At 43.6% G+C, this 14201-nt stretch overlaps 1 protein-coding gene across 3 annotated transcripts in view; it reads left to right on the forward strand.

Moving 5' to 3' along the window:
- The first annotated feature begins 690 nt into the window (after positions 1–690).
- HCRTR2 (hypocretin receptor 2) overlaps positions 691–14201 on the forward strand; it is a 35220-nt gene continuing 21709 nt past the window's right edge. For 2 of the 3 annotated variants that reach the window (XM_074538216.1, XM_074538214.1), the window contains exon 1: positions 1707–2061. In XM_074538216.1, coding sequence (XP_074394317.1) covers positions 1722–2061 — 340 coding nt within the window. In that variant the 5' untranslated portion in view covers positions 1707–1721. Of the gene's footprint in view, positions 968–1106; positions 1357–1706; positions 2062–14201 lie in introns of those variants that run through there. The other variant, XM_026792785.2, reaches the window with a different exon arrangement.

The following is a 14201-nucleotide window of genomic DNA, read 5'->3' on the forward strand; positions in this document are numbered from 1 at the left end:
GAACAGATTGCCTGAATAAGAGGGGATTTTATCAGTTATGGAGGGACAAGTTCAGACCTATCCCTTGTCCTTTAGAGATTGTACACTTGGCAAAGTATGAAAATATTTCGAGTAGTAATGACCAGAAGCCAGGAAACCTATCATGCTGTTTAACTGGCGCTTCTGGGTTCTCTTGAACTGCTTTCTGCCAGCTGAGCCCATTTCAGAATGGCTGAGGGGTAGTTGCTGTATCGAGATCCCAAGCTGGATGTCTGAAACATCCTCAGCATAGTGAATGCATACTAAACTCAAGCTACAGTGAGGTCTCACAATCTTCAAATCCAATGAAACCTCCCATTTATCTGCTCAGCCCTCTTAGGGATTTTCCTACCAGTGTTGGGAAACCCACAGTGTTCCCATTTTAGCCTAACTTTCAAAGCAGCACAGAAATGAGGCAGTCTCATTAGCCACTGATTTTTAATGGCTCCTTTAACCCTGTGCTCCCCCCACCACAGCCTTCCACAGCCTTTAATTTACAAATATCTTGAATATATCTGGAATCTAACGTTGAAAGTTCTAAGGGGAAGTGCTTGTGTAAGAGAGGGTGAGAAACCGAGGAGAAGCCGAGAAGAGGGATGGGCAAGCTGGAAGTAGGGTTGGGGGAGTGATGAGGAGCTGGGGATGAGCTGAAGCGGGGGGAGGAAGGGGGGGGGAGGCGTGCAGAGATGCGGGCTGTGCGAGGGTGCGTGTGCATGGTTTGGGGAACAAAAATCGACATCGTCTGAAACGGACGTGACTTTTCCCGCGGGGGCGGGTGCACTCCCAGCACCTGAGGCATGCAGCCTACCCCGACCAGCCTTTTCCACGACGGTGCAGGGGCTGAAGCGTCCCCCGCGGAAGCTGCACCCCTTGCCCGGTCGGGGAAAAGGCTCGCCAGGGCGGGTTGGGGACCGACGCGGATCCCCAGCCTGTTCCCGCATTGGTTCCCGTAAGTTCCCGCGTCATTTTTCTCCCCACACCCCGCTTTTCGCACTGGCAACCACAAGCCTCGATGGACGGGCGGGAGAAAGCTCGGATGCTCTGACGGGTCTGGGTTTGGGTTTTGTTGGTTGTTGTTTTTTTCCCAGCCTCGGGAATAACCACTAGGGATGTCCGGGATTCAACCAGAGGATGGTTCCCCTCCGTACAGGAATTGGACGAGTGGGTCGGAACTAAATGAAACGCGGGAGGCTCTTTTAACGCCTTCCTCCGACTACGATGATGAGGAGTTCCTGCGATATCTCTGGAAGGAGTATTTGCATCCCAAGGAATATGAATGGGCGCTGATCGCCGGCTACATCGTCGTATTCATTGTGGCTCTCGTTGGGAACGTCTTGGGTGAGTCGAGCTCCCCAAAACTTCCCGTTCTCCCTTCCCGAGATGGGTTTTGCGCGGAGGGTGGCTGGAAACCGCGGTGGGTTTGGCACACCCCGCTGGAAAGGCGGCAGTCCCCAGCCGAGGGGGAAAGTTGGGGCTGCGCGGAAGGGGCCATAAAGAATCCGCTCCCCCTACGCGGGCGAGGGGCTGCAGCGGCGGCCGCCGGCGTCCAGGGCCGGGCACGGGGAGCGGGCTGGCGGAGCGCACCGGGGCGGCCCGGCGGCGGAAAGCCGCGGCTGCCGGCCGGCTCCCGCCCCTGTCCCCGGGCCGAGGTGCTGAACCCTCCCGGCACGGCGGCGGCTCCGCCTCGCAGCCCGCTCGGGAGGATGCGGCTCCCTCGCGGAGCCCCGGCCCGGAGCTGGGGATATGGAGCGCGGGGCGGTTCTCCCAGACAGAGACACGGGGACGGCGCCCGGGCTGTGACGGGAACCGGGGGGGGCCCTCAACTGCCGGAACGCGCGGCTCCTTCCCCGGCGGCGCAGCAGTGGCCGCGCTCCGTCCCCCGCGCTGGGAGTGGGGCCGTGGGGCGGGGGCGCGGCGGCCCCTCCCGGGCGCTCATTGAGGGAGCGAGGGGGGCGGTGCCTCTCCTGGAGCCCGCCTCCTCCCGCTTCCATTCATCCTTGAAGGAGGCGGCGAGGCTGCTGGGCGGCCGCCTCGAAGGGAGCGGTAGGGGCGCTGGAGTGAGGTGGAGAGCTGAGGAGAGCGAAGGGAGGGAGGGCACGGGGGAGCTGTGGCGGCGGGCGGGAGCGGGAGCGGCAGCGGCAGGGGGGTTTGGCTGTCAGCAGCCCGCCCGCTGCCCACTGCTCCTCATCGCTCCCCATCGAGCGTGCTGCCGCCACGGCGGCGGCTCTCGGAACAGAAATCTCTGCTGGTGCAGGGGAGGGCGGCCACGCGTGTGCACACACCCGCCCGGGACGGCCGTGCCCCCGTCCCAAGGCGGCCGTGCCCCGTCCCAAGGCCATGCCCTGTCCCAAGGCGGCCGTGCCCCCATCCCAAGGCGGCCGTGCCCCGTCCCAAGGCGGCCGTGCCCCGGTCCCAAGGCCGTGCCCCATCCCAAGGTGGCTGTGCCCCGTCCCAAGGCCGTGCCCCCGTCCCAAGGCGGCCGTGCCCCCATCCCAAGGCGGCCGTGCCCCGTCCCAAGGCGGCCGTGCCCCGGTCCCAAGGCCGTGCCCCGTCCCAAGGCGGCCGTGCTCCCTCCCAAGGCCGTGCCCCCGTCCCAAGGCGGCCGTGCCCCCATCCCAAGGCGGCTGTGCCCCGTCCCAAGGCGGCCGTGCCCCGGTCCCAAGGCCGTGCCCCGTCCCAAGGCCGTGCCTCCGTCCCAAGGTGGCCGTGCCCCCGCGTCCCAAAGCGGCCGTGCCCCTGCCCGGGCTGCGGGTGGCCGGGGCAGCGGAGCAGGCGCTGCCCTCAGCAGTTCTGCGTTTATGAATGGACGCAGTGTGGCCGCCGGAGCCACAGCCCCTGTGCTGCGGTCAGGCCATTGGCATTCCCGGTGTCCATCCCGTGATACTGCCGCGAACAGAGCGCGCTGGGCCCCGCCCCGCCATACGGGTCTTTCATTCATGTTTTTCGGAAGGAATTGTGCGTGTCAGGGCTGTCACTGCAAACTCTACAGGCTTCCCGAAGTGAGATGCAAATGAGACTGCAGCCCAAGGCAATCTTTTAAAGGCATTTTTTAAAATTTCAACGCATTGATGATAGTGGTTTGGTTGTTTTAGTAATTCTGTAACGTTGCCGTAAGTGCCTGTGTGCACGTTTGCTCAGTCCATTGCTCGGCAGCCAGCTTGATCGACAGTGTAAAGATAATAACCCTGGCAAAGATAATGGCCCTTTATTTTAAACTTGGATAAAAGCTGTCCTTTTTCATGATTTTGAGCAAAGACTATTTTAGGAGAACCACCCATGCTTACCTATTATCCTCCACTGATAATGTAGACAAATTTCAGAATGCTGTCCTCTCACCTGTAAAAATTCAAGGTCAAATCTTCAGCTCTGGGAGCTTTCACCCTGTTTATACTTTTCCCCTCTGAAGCCACGAGGAGAAAAGCTTTCCCCTCTGTGCCCTCACAAATAGAGATTATTGCACTGCAGATGTGCAGCTGTTCTTTCCTTGTATTTGTGTACATTTACTCTTTGCTTGGGATGAAAACTGGCATCTGGCTCTGCACCCACCTGGATTCCATCTTTTACTGGATGGAATGTCCGCGTTTTGTCCTCTGAAATCTCTCTCTCTAATGGTAGCAAGTTGCTGTCTTAAGATGGACAGAGAAGTAGCTGAACTCTTTTCTGTCCACTTCTCTAAAGCACAGCAAAACCTACAATAGATCATTCAGCTTTACAGCTGGACTAAATGATCTTAAAGGTCTTTTCCAACCCAAATGATTCTATGATCCTCCTCAAGCTGTTTGCTCCATATTGCTGGTTCTGTTCATGGAGGAATTGTTTGTGGTCTCTGCAGGTGCTTGGTCGCTGAATACTGTCTCATCTTTATTCAAGAAAGCTCACACTGCACTGATTGCAGGTTCATGTGATTCTGAGGAGAGAAATGGATGTGATCTAATGCTCTTCACAAAAACATTTTTGAGGAACTTTTTTACTACATGTGAAATCTGATGTAGAACAGTACACATGTTGATAACTCTGAGAAAATGATTTCTGCTGCTTGAAAAATCCATATTGAAGCCTAATCTGGGATTTAGTCATGAACCTTCTCAAAGAGGAGCAGGAGTGCTTCTAAAGAATGTTTTAGTGGCTGCTAGTGCTTTATAGTATAATCCTTAATGCTTTATAGTGTCATCCTTAATGATGCATTGAATTCCTTTGCTTACATTTGCCCAGTGTTGAGGAGCTCATGGCATTTGGAGTCAATGCTTTGGTTCTATTTTTAACACATCCTATTCAAATAACACTTAAGTAACTGGGGAAAACCCTCCCTTTCCGTACGTGGTGCTGAAAATTACATTTCTGCTTCTTATCTTGGTTTGTGCGCTCACATGGGATAAGGAGTATCTGTGCAAGTGGAAGGCACAGCACATTCCTCAGATATTAGTAATAAACTGGATTGAAGCATTCTGACAGTTAATTAACAACCAAGGGTAGAATCGGGAGCTTGAACTTTGATTGACATGTGTTGGGTTCTTGAGTGAGATACACAGCAGGAATTCCACTAACAATAGCATATAACAAGGGCTGCATTACTATTTAGCTTTCAATTTAATTAGGAGAGTTGACACAAACTGTCTGAGCTGCTGCACAAACCAGCTAAAGTGAAAAACAGTAGCAAGTCTCTGTATTTGAATGCAGGTTTCAGTATTGCACACAGTGCTTCATGTCAGTGATTCTCTTGTATGCCTGGGTAGGCTGCTCACCAGGTATTTCAGTGTGACTCAAGGAAAAAAAACAGATTTTAAGATGATTTTATGATATATTTACATGAACATTAAGGGAATCTGAAATTTAGATGGCAGTATTAGTATGATGATTTTTCATATTTTCTTCTTCACTTGGTCACTATTTATCACTAGAAGAAGCACAAGTGTGGAGGGTAAGGATTTTCTGTTTTGCAAATAAGACCAAAAAATTTCTTTACTACTGCAATTCAATGAAGCTTGCAATTTCTTTTCACATCTACTCCAAAGTGTAGGACTTCTTAATGTAGAATGTATGTTGACTGTAAAGACCTTTTTCTTCTTTATTTGAAAACAGATCATTAAAAACATTACTTGAAAATAGGAAGCTAGATAATTAAAGAAGAAAAGGTATTTTTAGGATGTCTGAAGGTCTCTGGTTACTGATGCCATTCCAGGCTGATCAGTTGCAGTAGTTGATAACTGGAGTAAGACTACAAGGAAATGTGCAACTACATGCATTTAACTCTGTTTATACATATGAAGAATGCAAATGACCCTTGTTGAAGTTATTCATTCATGTGGGTCAGGATTTTTCTAATGAAATGGCTTCTCTCAGGGAACATGCATTCATCAAAATGAAAATGTGCAGCAGAGATCACTTGGTTCGATCAAGGGCTGTAGGCAACACAAGCAACCCTCTGGCATCCCCCAGCTGTGCTGCTGGGGCTCTTGGCAGCAGCCCCTCTCAGAGCTGGCAGGAGCTGCAATCTCTAGCACATGCAGCCTGCCAGTGCCCAGCTTGAAAGTCCTCCACACTGCTGGCTTCCAAGGGTGAGAGGCCATGCAGTACATCTGTGAGAAGTCTCGGAAACTTTATTTACTCACACAGTTTGGTGATACTTGTTTTTCATTCCAGCTCAGAAAGAGACTGGGAGAGACTTACCTCTCTTTGGATAGATGTATTATTTATTATCTGTTTTACAGTAACTGCTGGTTTTGCTGAGATCTGTAAGAACCCAACTATGCTCCTTTCTTCAAAGAGTTCATAGTCTGACTCATAGAGTTCAACAGCCTCCATTTGATTTCTCTTGGGCTAGAGCAGAAAAAAATCAGTGTATGGCTCTAATACCAGAGTCCTGCTCAATGCCTATGAATAGGCAGCTCTCTCAAATGCTGCGCTGTTGTAATTTTAAAGATATCCAGTGAATACTGAGGTCTAGGCATACATGCCTATGTTGGTAGAATTGGATGAGTCATGTATTCTCCTAAATGATCTTCATGAATACTATTTTGTTGCTGTAGATGAGGCATATTTCATTTAATTACATTTTAAATTATTGCATTTCATTTTTTCAGATTCCTTGGGGAACCTGGCATTGAAAGGACTTTGTAATATCAGCATGACAGTCACCTTTATCTCTTGGATGAATAACTAGAATGGCTTTATCACTGTTAAGAAGACAGTGTTTAGGGAATGAGACAATATGTATATATTTTTTCTACCTAAGAGAATGTATGAGCTCAATTTATAGTAGAGTTTGAGTATCAGCTAAAGTACATTGCTATTTGCATAATATAGGGATTACTCACCATTTTTCAGAACAAAAAAATATTGAAGGGTTTGGGATTTTTTTTTTGTTTGTTTATAAAGCATATTTTATTTTTTGTGTTGCATGTCAAATTTGTTTTCTTGGACATAAGCAGCTGACTTACTGCCTGTCTCACAAGTGGAATGTGTCAGAAAAGAGCTATGATGGACTGTTCCCCAGGGGAGAGGGTTCCAGGAGCTGAGGGCAGCAGCAAGACTGACAGGGCAGTGCACTCACCAACACAGTCCCACAGTGCCTGAGCCTTGGTAGGTCTGAGGATGTTTACCAGGTTTTAGTCACCTCCCAGCAACCACCAGACAAATCTATTCTGATGAAACAGTTCTGAGGTTAAGCCAGAAAATCAAGTCCATGGATGAGTTTTACAATCAAATTCAGCAAGACAAAACCATACTTACAACCAGGTCTTTGCCTGAGCCTAGTGTGAGAGCCTGAGCTTGACTGCAGCTCTGAGGCAAAAGGCTGACTCCCAAAAGAATAGTCCAAAACTCCAAAAGCTCTGTTCCCAGAAGCCTGGTCCCAGCTTAGGCGCTGCTCCATGGCAGAGCTGGCTTCCAGCATGGACAGGCAGCTCCTGGGCAGGGGGCACAGGTGGCAGAGCCTGGGGGTGCCCTCAGCTCTGACAGAGCTGCGCTCTTTCTCCTGGTTCTTAGCACAGTAGGGCTGCAAGGATTTTAGCTAGTTTGTGGAATATTGCAATGAGAATCTGTGATACAGATTCAGAAGTGGTATAATATGCATGATGGAACATGTCACTAGCATAGTGAATTGTATTTTCTTTGTATATCCTGCAGAAAAGGCACTAAGTCTTACATCTCCAGTAGAAACAAATGTGGACATGTAAAGGTTTTTCCTAGTGCAACTCATGTTGCAGTGACTGATGGATGCTTTTTGAAGCACATTTTTTCAAAGTTGCCCAGCATTTCAGCTGTGAAACACACCTTCATTTTAATGTCATGCAGCTTTCAACTGAATCAGCCAAGTGTGAAAGCTTTTTATCATAGTGTCATATACAGTATGACATCTAAATTTTTGACTCTTCCACCTGTAATAGGAAGTGTAGATAAGGATTTTGTAGGCTTTATTTGTAATAATATCAATTCTTCTTATTATTAAACATGTAGTCAATCAGTATAGCCAGCTCTGCAGAGATGACTGGGTTTGCCAGTTAATACTGGTAATGATTTGGGGGGTAGATATTTTAAACCAATCTGTTAGATTAAAGCAATATAGTTAGATTAGGAAAACTCTGTGATGGAAACTTTCACTTCCTCCAGAGCTGACTAAACCAGGCACTTTGGGAAGTCTGTTTTTATAGCATAGCTGATTCTCTGCTAATAACTTCCATTTCCATTAGATTGTTGAATGCCTAAGATTATGTAATGTGGCTGAGTTAGAAAATGATTCCAGTGCCGATTAGGTGGTTGTGCTTTTACTCCCAGTTGTGAACCATACAAATAAGCTTCCACTACACAAAATTCAGTTCTTGTTTTCTTCTCTAATGCCTTGATAAGCCAGTTCTTAAGATTTAGAAGTGTGCTGGAGCAGATAAGTAACCCAAAACCCACAACTCAACTCTTTGGAACAATAGAACATGTGGTAGGTAGAAAACCTCAGAAAACATGTTGCTGCAAGCAAAGTAGTTGTTGTTACCTGATTTTTAATTATGTTGATCCTCACTGTCTTTTGTGGGTGACAGTTCCCCATGAGTACATTCCAGTGAAGCTGATGTTTACCAAAATACTTTGGGATTTCATGGGTTCTATGTTATTCAACTACATTTGTTACAGTTTTGGTATTATTTCTGTGTGATGGAACCTACACATGCACACTTGTTTATATGTGAGACATAGAGAGCAAGACCTAGCCACCTGCTCCTTTTGTCATGTTCCTAAGGATTTCTTCACACGTTTGAACACATTTAGTGTTTCCTGTTGATGAGGAGCTATAGCCTCACTGGTAGGCCATGGAATTCCTTTGCTCAGAGTATTGTCTGTCTTTTTAGCTATCACATCATGTATTCAAGAGCAGTTCTTATCTGCCAGGCATTGTTACCAGACACAGGAATTTTTTTTCAGTATTTCCTCTATAATAAACATTGTATAAAACAGTGCATTTTATTTCTGCCATTCTATTACTTTTCAATGTAAGCCTGGTCTCATGTTGGTCACCTTTCTTTCAAGCAAGATTAGTTATGTAAAAATTAAGTAATGTGTGAGTTTAGAGCTTAATAGTGGGTAAGACATGGACAGCCTAAGGATTAGGTAGCTCCCTATTCACAGAAGATATTACTTTGTTTTAGATCTTTTGTTCTCATTGCCGGTTTCAAAAACCCCTAATTAAATATCCTCTGCAATTTAAAATGCTTCTTTCCCCTTAATCAAGATCATCAATGAAATTATTGAAAGACTAATGAGAAGCCTTCCTTAAATAAGCTTAGACTTAAGCACCTAATTTTTAGACTTTTAAGTCAAAGCAGAAGAATCCTTAATCAGGAGTCATTCATAATGAAGGTAGTTTTAATGACAGCCTTTTTCCTTCCAGCAATATACATTCAGTGTCTTCACAGGGTCTCTAGCTCTCCAGAATTCCCTTTGGGAGCATATCTACTTAGCCTTCCTTTCAACCTTGTGTTGCTTGACATCCCACCATTCAGATCTTGATTTGCAGAAGGTAGTATCACCAAAAGAGGACAAGAGGAAGAATTCCATATGGAGAACCAATTAATTGTAAGGAGAAAACAGTTGGGAGTGGTTGGATTACGAGATAGAGAATAAAAAAAGAAAACTATTTATCGCATGTTTTGTCACTGCTTGTAAAATACTGTGAAAGAGTAAAGTTTTTTAGAAGCTTTCTGCCTAATACATTTGGAGATGCTGATTACCAGGTCTTATAATCACAGCATCAGTTCCAAATAACTTCTGGATGACTATATTATGACATTTCAGTCAAACAGTTGTCAGACTGAATTACCAAAGCAAAATAAAATCATTGTAGTTCAGAATGAAATATGATAATTCTTTGTTTACTTCCATCAGGGATTTATTATTCATCGAAAATTAGATAAAAGATAAAGTCATTCCTTTATATATGAAAATGTCAGTTATTGCTGGTTATGGAAATTGCATTTCTATTTTGGCCAGGAAGTTGCACTGAAAGCTGACCCACTGAATAAGAGGTTGACAAGACTTCTGGAGTGTAAGGGAAATTATTTAGAGTTGACATGTAGAAAACAAATTGACAGGTGACCCAGGAATCCACCAGTGGAAGGACTGCAGCACAATGTTTAATATGCTCAAGGCAGCATAAATCTTCCAGGAGGCAAGCAGCTGCACTTTGTACCAGATGGAGCCTTTTTATTGTTTTCATATTCAGCTTGAGATACAATGAGCTGTGCTAATTGATTAAACACCATTACAGCCTCTAATTAAAATGCCTCAGGACACTAAACCACAGGGACTAAATTTGTACGTGAAAAATAATAATCTCACTATGTTGTCATATTAGAGAAGGTTTTTTACTTCAGGAATATGAGGTGAAGCTTTCTTGATGGATTTCTAACAGCAATCCATCTTAAATTTTAACTTTGATTCTAACCTTTTTTTGTCCTTGTTGGGACTTTCCTGTGAAACTTGTTTGGGGAGTGGGAGATCATCAGTGTTTGGAGGATGTGTCCAGAAAGCAGCTTCATTATCTCAGAGCTATCCTGGCTTATGGAGAGCCTCCACAAATTTTTCCAAACGCTTTCAGCCTGGCGAGTCCAGCTGGTTTCCGAGCCTTTACTGACACTGTGTGGAAGAAGTGGGAACAACAAGTGCTTCGCCTTTTAAAGCTCTGCTGAAGTCTGGAAAAAGTGAAGGGAAATGTCCCCGGTGAGATGAATGGTCTGGGGCAGTCTAACAGCCATTAGAAAAACAGCTGCTCCTTGTGGAACCTGGCCTGCCTATTTGCACTTGCAGGAATAGCTCTAACTCCGACGGGTTTTGTAAAATAAAAGCAAAAATATGGAAAATTATACAATACATTGGACAGGTAATTAGGTTCCATTAGCACTAGGGAAAATCATGCACAGCAGAAGCATGTTTCATAACTGCTTTTTTACATTTCTCTCCTTTCTAATCCTCTTTTCATCAGTGTCTGTGTTAACATCACTTTCCCCACTTTCTTTCTCAGTCCCATTTATAGCTAGGAACATCAAAGGCTACATAAAAGCTTTGTTAAAAGCAATGTTAAATTGAAGCTTTATTAAATTATTTTTCTATTTCACAGATTTTTTGATGGAGGTCTAAAGAGCTTAGTTTGGGCCACTCTCCTGTGCTCCAACTAAACAGGCATCCTGTTAACACAGTGCTCCCAGTTTTTTAGGAAGGCTGCTGCTGGCCTCATCTCCTATTTTATTTGTGAAGTACTTTTTGGTAAATACACTCCCAGTTGAGACTCTTTGCTACCTTTTTTATCCTTTCTTCTGTTCTTCAGGATAAGTGGAAATTCACAGCTCTCTGCTATTTCTGTTTGGGTAGGCAGATGGCATTTCACCTCCATGGAACTTTCTTTACCTAGCCTGTTACTTAAGTGTTTCTGTGTGAGCTGAGTGCTTCTCTGTAAAACTGCCTGGGATGAAAATGTGTAATTAAAAGAGTGTGTATATTAAATTCTTTTGTTCTGACACTTAGCTAGCTGCACAATATTCAGTGGCATAGTCAAACTATTTTTATGCCTATAAAATAACAGGTTTTGAGCACAGGCTAGAGAATCTTTCTTGATGAGCTGCTAGAACACTATCAATGAAGCTATTGTCCAAGACTACTGAGTAACCTTGGACTGTAGTAAACTCAGAAAGAGCGAGTCTGGAAGGAATGTATTCAACTAACTTTATGTCATTTAGGACTTATTTATGGCTTTTTATCATTATGTCCTATTCAAATAACTCATAGCAGATCCTCACAGCTTTTTAGCCTTTCACTGAAAGAAAATGTTACCAATGCTTGTGGCGGGTTCAAAACAGTACTGCAAACAGCAGAGGGCAATGAGGGCAGAGAAAGCTGACTTGTTTTTAAAATACTTCCTCTTAAGAGGCTTTTTTTCACAGGCTCTCTTTTTTTCTTTTTTTTTTTTTTGATGATAGTATGTAAATACTTATGTAAACTTAAAGCTAATTAAGGTGCTCTTGTGCTATGTACCATAAAAATAATGGGAAATATTTTATGCTGTGAAGAAGAGAAGAGGTCAAAAGGGGAAATATAAAAGCGTAAGCAGAGAAATATAAAGTAACAAATTATTTTGCATTTTTATGCTTCTAAGCTATTGGGCTTTTTCACCTTCCAGGTGCCTATCCCCACGAATTAGAATTCAAGGGAATTCAGGAGTAGTTTCTGTGTCTTGGCTTTCCTGAATACTCTACACCCTGAGTAGCAAGAGGCACAGTCTTTTATGTTACTCTGAGGAGCAGCAAATATAGAAGTTCATCTGAATTCCATCTGTGTCAAGCCAGTGGGATCTGGAAGGTTTAGTACACAGCAGGGAATTAGGAGTCCAAGTTTCTCGTTCTGTGTCTGATTTACTGTAGGGCCTTTAACAACTTCTGTTCTGTACTTCACTGTCTTTGTGTCAGAGATGAAAATGGCAGTAATTCTTAGATCTCTGGGGTATCACAAAGTTTCATTTGCTCATACAGCCTTGAACTCAACATGCAGAATGCTATGAATTGATTTCTGATACAGCTGGCTGCCAGTGAGATTGACCTCATATTTGTCAATTTAATGGATTTGTTTTACCAGAAATAATAATTATGTTCAGGTCTTTTTCACATGGACCAGCACAGGAATGGGAATAGGCCTGGTCAAACACCAAACATATCTGCTTAAACCTTGCACCTTTAGGCACTGACATCCATGGCTGTAAATGATGTATTTGTCTGAACTGGGTAGAACACAGGACTGTTGAAACCATAATACGAGAAAAAAAGTAGCCAAATTGTGAACTTTTAAACAACTTCCTATTTAATTTTTGCCTGTTGATAAAAAGAATAAGAAGTACAGGAAAACATTGCTACTTAACATCAAATTTTGTCCAACTAAAAGACAGGACCATACTTTCAATATGAATTGCACTTAAGACAAAGAATAGCCATAAGTAAATGTCCAGATCTTCAAATTTTTAGAGTTAAATATTGAAATTATTGAAAGTGAAATGGTTTTTGCATTTTTTTTCCCCAGCATTGCATTTCCAACTGTAAATAACATTCCAGAGGGGCAGCAGTGTATTTGTTCCCTATCAGGTGCTGCCTCTGTACTATCAGACTGTAACTGTGGTAACCCCATGCACGAGTGACAGTGAAAAAGCTCTGGTTTGTTATGTTGTATCAGCATCACAATTATCATGCAATGCTGTAGAAATAATTACTTTGGTAGGCACTTTAAATCTTCCAAATGGGAAGAAAATACAATCAATATGATGTTTCCTTTAAGCCTTTAATTCATAAGCCTTTCCTTTTAGGTATCTGAGGCCAAAACTAAGAAAACCTGAAATTCTGTATTCAGGAAGAAAACAATAGAAGAAATTTATACTGTTTCCTTTTCAAAACCAGTCCAAGAACAGTGAAGATCTTTGTAGAGAGGTTTTCATTTGCATTTATGACAGCATTATAAATATATAGCAAAAATTAAATTTATATAAGAGACAGAATCCAGAGCTATCTCTGCAGCACATTAAAATATATGAAGAGCGTATGTTGCATCACAGCAGAGGTTTTAGATGAACCTTGGAAGCCTATATCTTAAAAGAGTTAATAAAATTACCTGGTCTTAGAGAAACTAAAGGTCACCTAGCCCTTCCCTTTCTCTGTGTCCTAGTCTAAGTGTCTAAACATATCCCCCATTAAGAAGTACTGCAATCTCAGCTCCCAACACTGCACTGGTAAGATCTTGAAAAACTATTCTGCACTCTCACCAGAAAGGTTCAATTCCATCTGAAAGAGCCCAGAGAGCAGCAACAAGGATGATTGCAGAAGTTCTGGGAATGACTGAGAGTAAAAGATCAAGAGCTCTGAAGTTCTGAGGAAATATATTTAAAAAATCCTTACATATGTGAAGCATTGCTGCAGGAAAAAAACTCTTCCTCATTTCTGCCTATGTGTAGAAAAAAAAGGTCTATAAATAGCAGCAAAAAAGAAGTAGATTAGACATGAGAAGAATTTTTTTTTTTTGTAGGGAAGGGAAGATAATGAAACAGTGCAACACATTTAAGAGATGTGTGGTATCTTCAAATATAGCACATTTTCAAATGTAAACTTGCCAACAGTTGCTTAGTTGTAGTCTTGCTGTAGTTCTGTTGTTCTAGAGACATAAGACAAGATTTGTGGAATGAATTAATATATTTTATGAGATCAACTGATAGATCTGGAAGATAGACAGAAGCTTTCAGGCACGTCATCCTTCTTAGGATCTAAAGAAGCATCTGGTCTCAAGAGCTTATGTGCCTTAAAGTCTGGTTTTTTTTTTTTTTTTTTTTTCCAGCTGTTTTAGATAGTTTAAAGACTGTAAGAGAATGGCTTAACTCTGGCAGATTCCATTTTAGATTTGGGCAACCTCTTGAGGACCTTTTTAGCTTAATTTTTTAACATTCTGTGATCTGTTTAGTGTATCTAAATTAAGCACTGTGCTATATCCTGACAGATTAGGAGACTTTGAATCTTCATCTAGATGTGCATGATGGATGAATATTTGTTTGCAGGGAAGACCCTTTGATGTACAATGAATTGTATTCTTGTCTTACAAAAAGTATTGTGGTGTTTCTGGAAAATTTTGGGCATCAGTTTTTAAAGATCTTTGTGTGAATTAATTTAAAAATCTAA

This window comes from Zonotrichia albicollis, chromosome 3, assembly GCF_047830755.1.
Source record: "Zonotrichia albicollis isolate bZonAlb1 chromosome 3, bZonAlb1.hap1, whole genome shotgun sequence".
NCBI classification, from domain to species: Eukaryota; Metazoa; Chordata; class Aves; order Passeriformes; family Passerellidae; genus Zonotrichia; species Zonotrichia albicollis.